At 43.9% G+C, this 16872-nt stretch overlaps 1 protein-coding gene across 3 annotated transcripts in view; it reads left to right on the top strand.

Annotated features, from left to right (window-relative positions):
- Nucleotides 1-149: 149 nt before the first annotated feature.
- The window catches only part of ZZEF1 (zinc finger ZZ-type and EF-hand domain containing 1), a 114735-nt gene continuing 98012 nt past the window's right edge, over nt 150-16872 (top strand). For all 3 annotated transcript variants that reach the window (XM_068530080.1, XM_068530079.1, XM_068530078.1), the window contains exon 1: nt 150-625. In XM_068530080.1, coding sequence (XP_068386181.1) covers nt 272-625 — 354 coding nt within the window. In that variant the 5' untranslated portion in view covers nt 150-271. The remainder of the gene's footprint in view (nt 626-16872) is intronic.

Raw genomic sequence — 16872 nt, 5'->3', positions numbered from 1 at the left:
GGTGGCAAAGGAGGCCGCGGGATGACGTAGACGTAACGACAGACTCGCCGTCTTGGAAATCAGGCTGCCCTAGCTAGCTGTCTCACGACAGGTGGCGTCCGCTTGACGGCGCCTTTGCGACATCAATCCTCGCTTGTCGGCGAGGAAGCCGGAAGCCGCAGCCGCCGCCGTCCCTTCCCCGTCCCCGCCCGCCGGGTGCCGTCGGAGGTTGACAGGTCGTGGCGGGGAGGCGGCGGCGGCGGCAGAGCCGGGCGCCCGAGACGGCGACCTCATGGGGAACGCTCCGAGTCACAGCAGTGAAGACGAGGCGGCAGCTGCCGGGGGCGAGGGCTGGGGTCCGCACCAGGACTGGGTCAAGGACTCGGGCACGACCCCCGGCCCGGGCCCCGCGGCTCCGGCGCTACCTCCCGCCGCAGCGCTACTGGAGCCGGCCCGACTGCGAGAGGCGGCGGCTGCGCTGCGGCCCGCGCCGCCCTGCGAGTCTCTGGTGTCCAGGCACCACGGCGCGCTGTTGCGTTGGCTGGAAGAGCGGCTGGGCCGCGGCGAAGAGTCCGTCACCCTGGAGCAGTTCGGGGAGCTGCTGGAGGCTCGTGGCGCCGGCTTCTCGGGCGAGCGGTTCGAGGAGGTCAGGGTTGACTGGCGACTGTGGGGCGGGGGCAGGGCGGTCGCCCCCAAGGGCGTGAAGAGGTGGGCGGTGGCTTTGGAGAGGCTGGGCAGGAACCCATAGGGGTCTGCAGGTTCCCAGAATAGGAGCATGAGTGTGCCGGGATTCACAGTGGGCGCTTCCAGCCTGTTCACTTCGGGAGGCGACTGTGAATCTCTTTAACCTTTATTAGAGGTGTGGAAGTCCTAGACTAGGCCGTTCTTCTTCGGAAGTACTGGACAAGTGTAGATGTCTTTGCATGTTGCTGTAGTATAGACCTTTGTGCTGTTGCCTGACGCTGCATCAACTACCCTCTGGAGCTTCCTTATCATGCTCCAGAATGGTTTAAGGGAGATGTGCTCTAGGGATCAAGGGAGTGGCCATGAAAACCATTCTGTTTTATTGGCCAGTGGGTTTTTGCAGAGACCCTTCTGAATCCAGTGTGTGGGCCTGACGAATGTGGGAGGAGAATAACACATATTGGAAATTTTCACATTCTGAAAGCCATTCTCGTCATGCAGAAACTAGCTTTTCCAAAACACACATTTGTTTTAGAACTTTGAAATGTCATATTTTCCACTCATTTAAACCTACCTAGAACCTAAAACTGATAGGCAAATACCAGGTTTCCTGTCACTACTTGTAATTATATGTAATAGTTTTGGGCATAATCACCAACATTGTCTCAGTTAAGTGATTAACAGCAAATTGATATGGCAACAAAATATTTTCCTAGAAAGGGATCTTAGAAATTATCTGTACTGCATTTTTCATTTTAGAGTTAAGAACTGATCCAGGATCACCCTGTGAATCATTGGCAAAACGGAGACTGTCACTCAGATCTCTTGGTTTTTTGTTTGTTTTTCTTACATCACACTACCTCCTTCTTGGAGCCCTATTTCTTTAACTCCACAATGTTATAACAAAAAGGTGCTTAATTTGTGAAAATGGGTAAACCATGTAGTATATTCAGTGTCAGTGAAGGGTGAGTGCATAAAACAGTAAACTGACAGGTACTTGTAATGCCATTAAAAAGTGATGTACACTTTAAAACCAGAGGCTTTTAAAATATTTTAAGGATGTTTTCCTCTACATGGCCAGAATTCATATAATGTGGTTTGTGTGTTTCTTATATTTTCCTTTTAAAAATACCTGTAAAGAATCCCGACTTTTGAAAATGTTGGTCATATAACTTAGTGAAGTGTCTCCATTTTTTTTTTTTTTTTAATTCCAGGAGCATACATAATACTTTCCACTCTATCTTTTTGTTTTGTTCTGTTTTGTTTTTTGACCATGCTGCGTGGCTTGTGGGATCTTATTTCCCTGACCAGGGATCAGACCTGGGCCCCCTGCAGTGGAAGTGTGGAGTCCTAGTTACTGGACTGCCAGGGAATTCCCAATACTTTCCACTCTAGTCCTAGGTGTATAAAGAGAAAATGAAGCAGTGTCAGAAAGAGCTGTGCAGATCTCTTGAAGGAGTTAGCACATTTCAGAATTGTCCAAAAGAGAATGGAGAGAAACAGTGTTTACATTGTGAGAGTGTCTGACAGGAATAGAGCTACAGGACTCCCGTAATGTAAGGCCAGGAGTCCTCGAGGTGTGGTCCAGAATTCACTCAAGGGCTGTGACGTTATCCATTCATTCATTGAGCAAATATTTGTTGGGCATATACTGAGTGCTCAGCACTTGGATGACAGTGGACAAAGCAGATAACTTGTTCTTAAAGAGTATCTAGTACTGAAAGTGATGCACATTAACCCAGCAATTATAGGTGTGGTGAGTATTATCCAAGGGAAAGCATAGTGAAAAAATAGGGGTACTTAACCTCATCCAGGGTGTCAAGGAAGACTTACCTGAGAAAGTTAACTTTTCAGCTCTGATTTGAAGGCTGAAAGCAGACAAGGAACAGAGGTGTTAGCAGTGTTTCAGGCAGAGGGAGTCGAATACACAAGTCCCAAGTCCAGAGAATAGAGAATCAGAAAGAATGGTAGGATGTGTTATGGTTACAAAACTGCTTCAAGGGACAGAAAATCCAGTGCATCAGTGCTTTAAATGATAAAGAAGCTTTTTATGTGGAAGTCCACTTAGGCAGTCCAGGATTGATATAGCAGTTTCACAGTTATCAGGGACCTGACTCTGTCCATCTTCTTGTGCTGTCATCCTCCACAGTCACCTTCACTTAATGACCCAGATGACCTGTTGCTGTTGCTGTGCACAACCAGCAGGAAAGGGAAAAGTAAGGAGAGGGCCACAAACCTGTTTGGCCAAACCCAGTCACATGGCTACACTTAACTGCAAGGGAGGCTGGGAAAGATCCTTATTCCATGGCCGTATATTCAGCTAAAAATCAGGATTTAATTACTGAGGAAGAGGAAAACAGATATTGGGTTACAATTTCATAAACTGCAGCAGGAGGAGAACAAGGCTAGGAAGCAGGCAGGGACCAGATTGTAGAGCAGGTTCTCATCGGTGTATAGTATTTACTAGTGTAATGGTAAGAGTTTCCAAGTTGTACATGTTGGTTCTTCCGGCTCCTGTTGCCATCCATGTGTACGCAGCTGTCTTGTCTTCACATTCCTGTGACCTCAGTTGCTTGAGGTGTTGTCCTAAAAAAATTATTGAACTTGTACCAAAGACCAAAGTCTGAAACGTTATCATTTTATAGTACAACACACCTTTTCTCTTGGTGGGTGTGGTCCATGGAGAAGGACTCTTTGATTTGCTCACAGGGAGCAATATTTAATTTAATTGACTCCTATGTAGAAGAGGAATTAGAGTTAAATTCTTATTTGACATCAGAGATTAGAGACTAGATATTGTGCTGTTAATATGATAAGCTTCCAGAAAATCATGTACGCTCTGGAGCAGGAAAAAAGTGCTGAACACAGGATGATAGCAGATGCCTTGAATGTGGGAATTTAGTATGAATAGGTCTTATTTTATTAATTTTCTGTATTAGCTTTGGTGCCTACTTTGTGAAATTCGTTGGGTTGTAAAGTCTGAAGGAAGGACCATTTTCTTTTTTGAATTTTATTTTATTTATTTTTTATGCAGCAGGTTCTTATTAGTTATCCATTTTATACACATCAGTGTGTACATGTCAATCCCAATCTCCCAATTCATCCCACCACCACCCCACCCCCTGCCACTTTCCCTCCTTGGTGTCCATACGTTTGTTCTCTACATCTGTGTCTCTGTTTCTGCCCTGCAAACTGGTTCATCTGTACCATTTTTCTAGGTTCCACATATATGCGTTAATATACGATATTTGTTTTTCTCTTTCTGACTTACTTCACTCTGTATGACAGTCTCTAGATCCATCCACGTCTCTACAAATGACCCAATTTCGTTCCTTCTTATGGCTGAGTAATATTCCATTGTATATATTACCACATCTTTTTTAAAAAATAAATTCATTTATTTTATTTTATTTATTTATTTTTGGCTGCGTTGGGTCTTCATTGCTGCGCATTGGCTTTCTGTAGTTGGTGGCGAGCGGGGGCCCCTCTTTGTTGTGGTGCGCGGGCTTCTCATTGCGGTGGCTTCTCTTGTTGTGGAGCACAGGCTCTAGGCACGCAGGCTTCAGAAGTTGTGGCGCACAGGCTTAGTTGCTCCGCAGCATGTAGGTTCTTCCTGGACCAGGGCTCGAACCCGTGTCCCCTGCATTGGCAGGCAGATTCGTAATCACTGCACCACCAGGGAAGTCCCCACATCTTCTTTATCCATTCGTCTGTCAGTGGGTATTTAGCTTGCTTTCATGACCTGGCTATTGTAAATAGTGCTGCAGTGAACATTGGGGTGCATGTGTCTTTTTTTTTTTTTTTTTTTTTATTTATTTATTTATTTTTGACTGCATTGGGCCTTCGTTGTTGGGTCTTCGTTGCTGCACGCAGGCTTTCTCTGGTTGCGGCGAGCGGGGTCTGCTCTTCGTTGTGGTGCGTGGGCTTCTCATTGAGGTGGCTTCTCTTGTCGCAGAGCTCGGGCTTTAGACACACGGGCTTCAGTAGTTGTGGCACTCAGGCTCAGTAGTTGTGGCTCGCGGCTTTAGAGCACAGGCTCAGTAGTTGTGGCTCACGGGCTTAGTTGCTCCGCGGCATGGGGGATCTTCCCAGACCAGGGCTCGAACCCGTGTCCCCTGCATTGGCAGGCGGATTCTCAACCACTGTGCCACCAGGGAAGTCCCGCATGTGTCTTTTTGAATTATGGTTTTCTCAGGGTATATGCCCAATAGTGGGATTGCTGGGCCGTATGGTAATTCTATTTTTAGTTTTTTAAGGAACCTCCATACTGTTCTCCATAGTGGCTGTATCAATTTACATTCCCACCAACAGTGCAAAAGGATTCCCTTTTCTCTACACCCTCTCCAGCGTTTGTTGTTTGTAGATTTTCTGATGATGCCCATTCTAACTGGTGTGAGATGATACCTCATTGTAGTTTTGATTTGCATTTCTCTAATAATTAGTGATGTTGAGCAGCTTTTCATGTGCTTCTTGGCCATCTGTATGTCTTCTTTGGAGAAATGTCTATTTAGGTCTTCTGCCCATTTTTGGATTGGGTTGTTTGTTTTTTTAATATTGAGCTGCTTGAGCTGTTTATATATTTTGGAGATTAATCCTTTGTCTGTTGATTTGTTTGCAAATGTTTTCTCCCATTCTGAGGGTTGTCTTTCATCTTGTTTGTAGTTTCCTTTGCTGTGCAAAAGCTTTTAAGTTTCATTAGGTCCCATTTGTTTATTTTTATTTTTATTTCCATTACTCTAGGAAGTGGATCAAAAAAGATCTTGCTGTGATTTATGTCAAACAGTGTTCTTCCTATGTTTTCCTCTAAGAGTTTTATAGTGTCTGGTCTTACATTTAGGTCTCTAATCCATTTTGAGTTTATTTTTGTGTATGGTGTTAGGGAGTGTTCTAATTTCATTCTTTTACATGTAGCTGTCCAGTTTTCCCAGCGCCACTTATTGAAGAGGCTGTCTTTTGTCCATTGTATATTCTTGCCTCCTTTATCAAAGAAAAGGTGACCATATGTGCGTGGGTTTATCTCTGGGCTTTCTATCCTGTTCCGTTGATCTATATTTCTGTTTTTGTGCCAGTACCAAACTGTCTTGATTACTGTAGCTTTGTAGTATAGTCTGAAGTCAGGGAGTCTGATTCCTCCAGCTCCGTTTTTTTCCCTCAAGACTGCTTTGGCTATTCAGGGTCTTTTGTGTCTCCATACAAATTTTAAGATTTTTTGTTCTAATTCTGTAAAAAATGCCACTGGTAATTTGCTGGGATTGCATTGAATCTGTAGATTGCTTTGGGTAGTGTAGTCATTTTCACAATATTGATTCTTCCAATCCAAGAACATGGTATATCTCTCCATCTGTTTGTGTCATCTTTGATTTCTTTCATCAGTGTCTTATAGTTTTCTGAGTACAGGTCTTTTACCTCCTTAGGTAGGTTTATTCCTAGGTATTTTATTCTTTTTGTTGCAATGGTGAGTGGGATTGTTTCCTTAATTTCTCTTTCTGATCTTTCATTGTTAGTGTATAGGAATGCAAGAGATTTCTGTGCATTAATTTTGTATCCTGCAACTTTACCAAATTCATTGATTAGCTCTAGTAGTTTTCTGGTGGCATCTTTAGGATTCTCTATGTGTGGTATCATGTCATCTGCAAACAGTGACAGTTTTACTTCTTCTTTTCCAGTTTGTATTCCTTTTATTTCTTTTTCTTCTCTGACTGCTGTGGCTAGGACTTCCAAAACTATGTTGAATAGTAGTGGCGAGAGTGGACATCCTTGTCTTGTTCCTGATCTTAAAGGAAATGCTTTCAGTTTTTCACCATTGAGGATGATGTTTGCTGTGGGTTTGTCGTATATGGCCTTTATTATGTTGAGGTAGGTTCCCTCTGTGCCCACCTTCTGGAGAGGTGTTTTTACTTACTTACTTACTTACTTACTTACTTACTTATTTATTTATTTATTTATTTATGGCTGTGTTGTGTCTTCGTTTCTGTGTGAGGGCTTCCTCTAGTTGCGGCAAGCGGGGGCCACTCCTCATCGCGGTGCGCGGGCCTCTCACTATCGTGGCCTCTCTTGTTGTGGAGCACAGGCTCCAGACGCACAGGCTCAGTAATTGTGGCACACGGGCTTAGCTGCTCCGCGGCATGTGGGATCTTCCCAGACCAGGGCTCGAACCCGTGTCCCCTGCATTAGCAGGCAGATTCTCAACCACTGCGCCACCAGGGAAGCCCTTCTGGAGAGTTTTTATCATAAATGGGTGTTGAATTTTGTCAAAAGCTTTTTCTGCATCTATTGAGATGATCATATGGTTTTTCTCCTTCAATTTGTTAATATGGTGTATCACATTGATTGATTTGCGTATATTGAAGAATCCTTGCATCCCTGGGATAAATCCCACTTGATCATGTGTATGATCCTTTTAATGTGTTGCTGGATTCTGTTTGCTAGTGTTTTGTTGAGGATTTTTGCATCCATATTCATCAGTGATATTGGTCTGTAATTTTCTTTTTTTGTAGTATCTTTGTCTGGTTTTGGTATCAGGGTGATGGTGGCCTCATAGAATGAGTTTGGGAGTATTCCTTCCTCTGCAGTTTTTTGGAAGGGTTTGAGAAGGATGGGTGTTAGCTTTTCTCTAAATGTTTGTTAGAATTCACCTGTGAAGCCGTCTGGTCCTGGACTTTTGTTTGTTGGAAGATTTTTAATCACAGTTTCAATTTCATTACTTGTGATTGGTCTGTTCATATTTTATATTTCTTCCTGGTTCAGTCTTGGAAGGTTATACCTTTCTAAGAGTTTGTCCATTTAAGGAAGGACCATTTTTATTCATTTGTTTACTGTCTTAGCACAGTCCCAACTCATAGCCAGTGCTCAGTAGGTATTTTCCCCATGGAGCCCTCAGTTTGATTTGACAGATTGAATATGGTACAGTCCTCATTCTCCAACCTCATATTTTATATTCAATCCGTAACCTTTTAATAAGAAGATTTTTCTTCTCTTTTTTTTTTTCCACACTGCACGGTTTGTGGGATTTTAGTTTCCTGACCAGAGATTGAACCTAGGCCCTCAGCAGTGAGAACGCAGAGTCCTAACCGCTAGACCACCAGGGAATCCCCAAGAAGGTATTTCTTGACATTGGAGGAAACAGTTAAATACAGTTTTAGTGAAAACTTAAAAAGGTTCTTAGTCACTGTTGGGTTTAGAGGAAATTTGGAGAAAAATACCATCTTGGCATTATCATGTCATAGTATTGATCAATTAATTTAGAATGGCTCTGAGCCCAAGAACTATGCAAATAGAATTATGCAGATGTAATTCTGTACCCTGTGAAGACACAGAGTGTGAGAGACATATGAATGTACCGTAACGCGGAAGCAGGCTACAAGCATTGCTTACCCTCAGCTCAGAGTCTGTAGAGGCTCCCCACTGCTTGAGGGATCAAGTACATATTCCTCTGAATGAATCGGAGCCCACAGACCAGCCTGTCTCCCTGTCTGACCTTATCTACCTCTGTCCCCTGTGGGACACCTGCCTTGTCCTGTGTGTGGACCTCGCTTCTATGAGTTCTTCAAAATTCCCTGCCTTGGCACCATCACCTGGTCGGGACCAAGCCTGTCCTGTGGCATGATTCGGATGGCTTCTGTATGATCATATTTTCAGTCCTACCCTTGAGGCTCTTGTTTCCTGTTCTGTACAGGTCTTCTGGCACTTAGAGCACACTGTGTAGCCTTGCTCTGCCATGGGGCTCTGAGGCACTGCCTGCACTTCTCCAGCTCACAGGAAGACTTCAGTAAGCGTTGGCCATTGATAGTGATGAGGCAGTGCAGAAGAGGAAGATCCTGGGGGAATTGGAGGTTATTCTGGCTCTTTGTGCTTTGCTTTGGGGGGAATGATGGTATTGGCTTTCTTTTGGAGAACTTCACAATCCATGAGAGCTATGGAGGAAAGGTCACAGATCTGTTTTGCCTTTCCCTGATTTCCAGAATACCACTACATTATGGACTGTCTTGCTTTAGAAACTTCAGTGGCTTCCCATTGCCTTCACAATCAAATGTTAGTCTAACATTTAGGTCTTTATACCCTTCCACTCTTACCTCCCAGTGCTATTTAGCCAGCCGTGTCCATTTACTGTTTCCCATATATGAGGGGAATTTTTTCCTTTGCTCCCTTTCTCTCGCTTCAGCCCTTTGCTCCCTCCTAAGCCCTTTCCACTTTCAAGGACCACATAAAAGCATTTAACAGTAGCATGGGAGTTTGGGAAAGGCTTCACCAAACCAAAGCTTGAGAAGCTGAAAGAATTTGCCGGGAAAAGAAAGAAAGGGATATTCCGTTTGAAAGGCACAGCATGTGCAAATATAGTGAGAGAAAGCAAAACTTGGGGAATGATGGTTCTTTGGGACCTGGTCTAGAGTCTGAGTTGGCTGGGACCTTTGTAGCCATTGCAGGCAACCTGTCCCCCACCTGCCCCAGGATCCCTTCTGTAACATCCTGGACAGTTAGCCTGTTAAAGGTATCAGCGCGTTTTCTGATTTATTTACTTATTTATTTTTTACATTTTAAAAAATAAATTTATTTATTTTATTTATTTATTTTTGACCGCATTGGGTCTTTGTTGCTGTGCACGGGCTTTCTCTAGTTGTGGTGAGCGGGGGCCACTCTTCGTTGTGCTGCACGGGCTTCTCATTGTGGTGGCTTCTCTTGTTGTGGAGCCTGGGCTGTAGGCGCATGGGCCTCAGCAGTTGTGGCATGTCGGCTCAGTAGTTGTGGCTCGTGGGCTCTAGAGCTCAGGCTCAGTAGTTGTGGCGCACGGGCTTAGTTGCTCCGTGGCATGTGGGATACTTTCTGGACCAGGGCTCGAACCCGTGTCCCCTGCATTGGCAGGCTGACTCTTAACCACTGTGCCACCAGGGAAGTTCCGAGTTTGCCGATTTATAAGTCTGCCTGTTCCACTGTTCTTTTTTAGACTGAGCTTGAGAATTGGGCCCTGGACTCAGCCTACTTGTGGGCAAATCCTAGTTCCACCATCCTCAAGCCGTGTGACCTTGATTGACTTACATGACCACTCTGGGTCTCAGTTGCCTCACCTATAAAATGAGCATAATAATAGTATCTACCTTATATAGTCAGTGTGAGGATTAAATGAATTCATGTAAAGCCCTTAGAACAGTGTCTGGCACATGCTTAATGCTCAGTAAATGTTGCTGTTAGTGGTGTTATTCTGTTGTTCTGTCTCTGCTCTAGGATTGTATACTCCATCTTCTGTGACAGCCCTTCAGTACTTCACTTAGACATGGAATGTGAAACAGTCTTACAGATGAGTTAACTAAGGCCTTAAATGGATAAGTGACCCTTTCAGCCAACAAGTGGCAGAACTAGGACCAGACCTAGATCTTTTGACTTCTGATGGAGTGTGCTTCTCCAAGTTGAACCAGTGCGCAGCCTTTATATGTAAGCCTGGTGGATTGCATTCTGCTTGTCTGAGCCCACAGTTCTGGCCTGCGATGATCTTGGCTCATTCTCCTATGTGTACTGTGGTCTTGATCCCAGTAGTGGTTAAGAAGGTTAGACGGGAATGGTCTGAGCCCTGCCCCATGCTGCCCTCGGGCCAAGGCGAATGGATGGAAATCTGTAGTCAGCCAGCCCACTTTTCTGTCTCTTGTCTGAGAGGTGTATCAATTGTGGCCTCTAATTAGAATGTATTAATAGTTCTTTGCAGTTTACTAGGCATAGTCTTGTTCATGAAATCTTTGGATCCTCACAACAAGCTATGAAGGAAGGTTGGGTGGGAAGAGGAGTTGAGACTTAGAGAGGCCAAGAGTCTTGTCCCAGGTCTCACAGAAAGTGAGAGGTCCATGTGACACTTATCTCTTGTCCACATTTCCCCTTAGTCTGACTGTGTTATACTCTTTATCTCCTGCATGCTCCCTAGCATAATGCCTGCACTTGGGAGCTGCCTGCATAGCTGTCATGTGGATGGCAGAGCACGTAGCGGGTGTGACAGGAAGAGACCTGGAGCAGGAGAGGAGGAGGAGGAGGAATACAGCAGATCAGTCCAGGTTGCTGTCTATGTGGAGACTCCATGGAAATTGGGGGTCTTGCTCTGTATGCAGAGAGGCGAAGGTAGACTTGCTTTACTTTGCACCATGAGGCTAGACCCAGTGTATCGAGTTGGGTCTGGGGCCCCACGTTGCAGGGCAGTGAGTTTCAGACTGTTCCTTCAGTGGGTTGGAAATCTATTTAGTCAGTGTTAACCTGCAAGTTAAAAAAAAATGAAAGAGTAGAATGGAATAGAGAAGATCAGGGTACATTATATCTGATAAAAACTACATTGTTTCACCAAACTTTTATACCAATTACATGTATACTGGCTCATGATATAAAATGTATTTCTTATAGTGGATCAGCCGATGAAAGTTGAGAGGCACTGCTCTGAGGTTTATTGTCAAATTGGAGGGATCTTGGAGGGGGCAGCCAGGATGGGAATGAGACCAAAAGCCATACCAGATAGAGAACTGGCTGAAGGATGGAGGGTTTGAAGAAACTCGGAGGACCTGATCAGTGTTTCCAGTGATCTGCAGGCTGTGTTGGGGTAGAAGGAACAGATGTGTTCTGAAGGGTCCCACGGGGTGGTAACATCAGGGAGGGAGATTTCCATTTCTTATATAGAGAAGAGCATTGTTGCTGTCAACTGGCCAGAAGACATGAGCTTCCCATCACCAATGTATGTCACAGAGACACTGGAGAAGGGGTTCAGCAGTATAAAGGAACATATTTTAAGAGATTTGTAGGTCCATTCCAATATGGGAGCCTTTATAGATCTGGGATGCTCGGCCCTCTCCACCCTTAGTCTTCTCCAGCAGCCTCATGGCACCCTTGCTGCGAGATCTGAGCTTTGTAGCCTGATTGGCCAGGTTCTCTCTATTCTGGCCTCTGTGTGTCTCTTCATCCCCCGTCCCCACCTCCTTTCCACACCACCAGTAGGTTATAGTTCTCACAATCTGTGGTGCACTCTGTGTCTATTCTCACACTCTGTCCCCTCTACCCAGGATGGCCTCCCTGTCTTCATATACTTGCGAATTCCTAGTTATTCATTAAGGCTCATTTCAAGGGTCATTTTTCTGAGGACCGTTTCCTCCAAACGCCCCTACCCCTCCTGGGCTTCTGGCTTCTGGAGTGCTTCTGTTAGCTCATGGCATAATGGTTGACAGTGTGGGGTCCCAGATCAAACCAGGATTGGAATCCAAGCTCTATCATTTACCAGTACTAACCATGTGACCTTGAACAAAATGCTTAACCTCTCTTTCCCTCTCTAGTAAAGCGATAGTACCGACCTTAGGGTTGTGGAAAATATGAGTTGATCCAGGTGAGGTACTTAGAACTCTGTCTGGTGCCTAGTAAATGCTTACTTAGTAGTAAGTATCAGCTATTATAGTTGTTTATGCTGTTACTTCTATGTTATAATTATCACACCTATCACAATTCTGCTCTCGGTTTACGTATCTGTCTTCTTCTAGGCTGTAAGGATTTTGGAGAGCAAGGACTATGCCCTGAATCCCAATATGCACATACCCAAGCATGGGTCAAGTATATATGGCTGCCTGTCGGATGGTGTTGAATAAGTGCTAAGTAAATTGGCTTCTGTGAAACAAACTAGATGTTAAGTGTTAGATTTTAAAACGTGTGCATTTCTTTTCTTTAAGGACGATTCCTTTTTATTTATTTATTTATTTATTTATTTTTGGCTGTGTTGGGTCTTCGTTGCTGCGCGAGGGCTTTCTCTAGTTGCGTTGAGCAGGGGCTACTCTTTGTTGTGGTGTGTGGGCTTCTCATTGTGGTGGCTTCTCTTGTTGCGGAGCACGGGCTCTAGAGCGCAGGCTCAGTAGTTGTGGCATACGGGCTTAGTTGCTCCGCAGCATGTGGGATCTTCCCGGACCAGGGCTTGAACCCGTGTCCCCTGCATTGGCAAGAGGATTCTTAACCAATGCGCCACCAGGGAAGCCCCTCTTTAAGGACGATTTCTGAGTGTTAGGAAATCATGTATTTGTCTGGTGAAGCTGTTAGCAACGCTCTTCTGATATTTTTTCTCACCCGACCTGTCTTTATTTTGTTTGTTTGAAAATTCTCTTTATCATATCCATTAACTATTGACAGATCAACAGAGTCTGTTAAAAATAGCAGAATGTCACCGTTTGTATAGCCTTGCTTATATAGGATTTTTATCAGCCATAAACGGCAGGAGTTGTGTGGGAATTTGGGAACAAACAGCACTTGAGATGCAGGTGGCACTCGAAGTGCAGAAGTTCTGGTAGGAGTAGGACTTGAGTGCTATTTGAAATTTAGAGGGTGAGTCTCAGCTTTAAGGTTGATACTGAGTTAACATGAGCACAAGGTGCTGAGAGCAGGTTTTAGAGATGGAGGAAAGGGATGGATAAGAGAGGCGTTTTGAACACTTGGTCTCCGGACTGCAAGGAACCCCAGGGGTTATCTGGTCAAAGGAAGGAGAATGGAGTCGTGGTGAAGAACATGAGGTCTGGGAGCTTTGTAGTCGAATACTAGCTGTGTGACCTTGGGCAAGTTCTCCGACCTCTCTGTACAACTGTAAAATGGGGAGGTTAAATAGTAAGGGCTTTTGCTGTTATGAGGAATAAATGATATGTACACTGCTTAAAATTTAGCCAGTGCTCAATATTAATTCAGAGCTTCCCCAACCATCTGTCATTCCCAATTTAATGGGTTACAGCTGTACTAAGCCCCTCAGACGCTGAGTCATACAAATACTATTTTCTCACTATGCTGTAATGTGAAGGAGTTGGGAAGTAGCTGTCATCGGTACTGCGTATTCACATCCTGGGACCTCAGGGCAGACAGAGGTGTGCTTCTGCTCTACCTCCCTCCATATCCCTTGGCTCTACTTTTTATATTGGGGTGTGCTTAAAATTTCTTAATATTTATAATTTCCTCTTTATTATTATAAAAGCAACATATGTAGATTACTATATTGCCACTATTAACATCTTGATGTTTATTCTTTCAGATATATCTATGTATCTATCTATATATATTTGGTACCAAAGTGGGAAGTGCATATTTGCTTTTTGTTCAAACTAACAGGAGATCATTCTCTAATATTCTTCTGTAGCCTAGTTTTTTCAGTTAGTGGTCTTCACTGTTCCATTAATTTCTGTTTAAGTAATACCCAGTCCCCCCCAAAATTTATCCAGTTGTCCCACAGATCTTCCTTTATGGCTGATATATCCAGTGTACATACAGTTTTATTTAGAGAGGTACTATTCATCCATCTGCTTCCCAGCTTCCAAAATTTTGTTGCTATTGCAACATCTCCTGTTCTCTTTGTCCTTATGCTTTTTTAAAAAAAAAAATCCCTTTATAATATTGTCTTAGTGGGATTTCATGAGGGAGCAGAGGTATATGCATTTGTTTAGTATGACTTCTTTGAACACTCCTGTTGGCTGGTTGTCTAGCTGTTGCTCTGAAGCCTTGAGGGATGAGGTGGGCATTCCCTCTAGAGCCTCCTAATCCATCTTTATACCCCAGTAACAGCAGACACATCCATCTTTTTTTATTTTGATGAAGCATAAGTATTTTAAGAATTTTATAAAATATTGATCTCATTTTATTTTATTTGTCTATTTTTTGAATTTTATTTATTTTTATACAGCAGGTTACTTATTTTTTTTATTGAAGTACAGTTGCTTTACAATGTTGTGTTAGTTTCTGCTGCACAGTGAAGTGAATCAGCCATACGCATACACACATCCCCTGCCTCTTGCACCTCTGTTCCCTGCCCCGCCTCCATCCCACCCAACTAGGCCATCACATAGCACCGAGCTTAGCTCCCTGTTATATAGCAGGTTCCCACTAACTATCTATTTTACACATGGTAGTGTATTTATGTCAAACCTAATCTCTCAATTCATCCCACCCTCCCCTTCCCCACCATGTCCAAACGTCTGTTCTCTACATCTGCATCTCTGTTCCTGCCCTGCAAGTAGGTTCATCTGTACCATTTTTCTAGATTCCACACATACGCGTTAATATACGATATTTGTTTTTCTCTTTCTGACTCCACTCTGTATGACAGACTCTAGGTCCATCCGCATCTCTACAAATGACCCAATTTCATTTCTTTTTATGGCTGAGTAATATTCCATTATATATGTACCACATCGTCTTTATCCATTCATCCAGACACGTGCATCTTTATGATGAGCTTTTCCCTCTAGCTTCTATCTAATGACCTTAACTGCTCCTTCCCGTTACAACCCATCAGGTATTTGAAGAGGAGTCTATTACTCCCAGTCATCTTTTCTCCTCACTGAAGATTCCATGGTCCTTCAGCTCTTCTCACAATTCTCGTCTTCTCTTCATCATGGTCTCTTTCCTCTGATCTCTTCTATTTCATTTACTTTGGGTGTGTGACTTCCCAGCTAAGCTCAGCTTTCCTGATTGGGTCTAATCAGAAAAGAACAGGATGGTATCTTCCCTCCTTCTGAGCATTATGCCTTCATTAGTGTAGCCTTTGATAACTTTTTGGATTAATGTAGCCTGTTAACTCTTTGGATAATCCCCCAAAAGAAGTAGAGGCAAAAAGAATGCTATAATCTCTTTTTTTTTAAAATAAGTTTATTTATTTTATTTATTTTTATTTTTGGCTGCACTGGGTCTTCATTGCTGTGCACAGGCTACCTCTAGTTGCAGAGAGCAGGGGCCACTCTTCGCTTCGATGCATGGGCTTCTCATTGTGGTAGCTTCTCTTGTTGCGGAGCAGGGCCTCTAGGCATGTGGGCTTCAGTAGTTGTGGCACGCAGGCTTTGGTAGCTGTGGCTCATGGCCTCTAGAGCGCAGCCTCAGTAGTTGTGGTGCACGGGCTTAGTTGCTTCACGGCATGTGGGATCTTCCCGGACCAGGACTCGAACCCGTGTCGCCTGCATTGGCAGGCAGATTCTTAACCACTGCGCCACCAGGGAAGCCCCAATCTTTTTTTTTTTTTTATTGGAGTATAATTGTTTTACAATGTTGGGTTAGTTTCTGCTGTAGAACACAGTGAATCAGCTATATGTATACATATATCCCCTCCCTCTCGAGCCTCCCTCCCACACCCCTCCCCAAGGATGCTATAATCTTTCTCCCACATTCTGCCTCTAAACTCTGTCCCCCTTCCTGCATTTATGTCCGTGGTTTTTGGACCCAAACACAGGAATTTGCATATGTTCCTATTAAACACTGCATTGTTCAGAGGTCTGTGATGGAAATAAGGGTATTTGTGTCAGTCATGAATCGTCAGTGGTACATTTCCATTTTTCTTGGAGGGGGGAAGTAAGGAAAGAGGGCAGGAGTTTTAGGAAAGAGAGAGGATTACTTAGAAAGGAGGTAGAAGACTCCTAAAGTATTTCATGGTGAGGGATGTTTGTGAGTGAGTGTATCTGCAGGAAGAAAGAAGCCCCTGATGAAGGAGGACTTGAGATCTGGGGAGAGGGGCAGCTGCTAGGTGAGGAAAGTCTTTAGGATGTGAGAGAGGGTCAGGGACACAAGAGGAGGTAACAGTGCAGATTAGAAAGGAGAAGAGGACCACTTTGCACTGCTCCTTTTGCTTTCACTATCCTGGGCTCTGTGCCAATGTTACTTAATCCAGACAGCAGTCTGTGAGTTTGGTAATATTTGCTCCATTGTTCAGATCAAGAAGCTGAGGCTTATGGAGGCAAAGAAATGTGTGTAAAGTTACATGGCCAGTTAGTGACAGAGCAGGATTCAAGCCAAATCCCATGCTGTACCCAGTTCCCCAGATGGCCCAACATGAACAGGGAGCAAATTAGATTATGGTTAAAGGTTAGTGAAAACAGGGCTATGAAGTAGACAAACCAAGTTAGCTCTCGTGTCCAAAGAATGTTTAAAAGAAAAAGCCCAGATAAACCTGAGGTGCTACCATAAGCCAATGCTTTGTTTTTGGCACTTTGTAACCAGTTGAACATTTTTGCAGTGGTTGCTTTCTTCTGAAATTATTTGGGGGAAGGGGGCTTACTCTCTTGAGAGATGAGATGATGAAATTGTGCATACATGTAGCAATACTTATGCACACATTCTGCAGAGCATAGTGAATTACTATCCTGAATGTATTTGTTCTTTGAATGATGTATAGGAACTCTTCCCACAACAACAATAACAACAAAAATCACTGGTCTTGGGAAGTGTCAAAAAAATTATTCAGGATTT

The sequence above is a fragment of the Eschrichtius robustus genome, chromosome 20 (genome assembly GCF_028021215.1).
Source record: "Eschrichtius robustus isolate mEscRob2 chromosome 20, mEscRob2.pri, whole genome shotgun sequence".
Taxonomy (NCBI): domain Eukaryota; kingdom Metazoa; phylum Chordata; class Mammalia; order Artiodactyla; family Eschrichtiidae; genus Eschrichtius; species Eschrichtius robustus.
The sequence above is the reverse complement of the archived record's forward strand: the minus strand, read 5'-3'. Positions and strand labels throughout refer to the sequence as shown.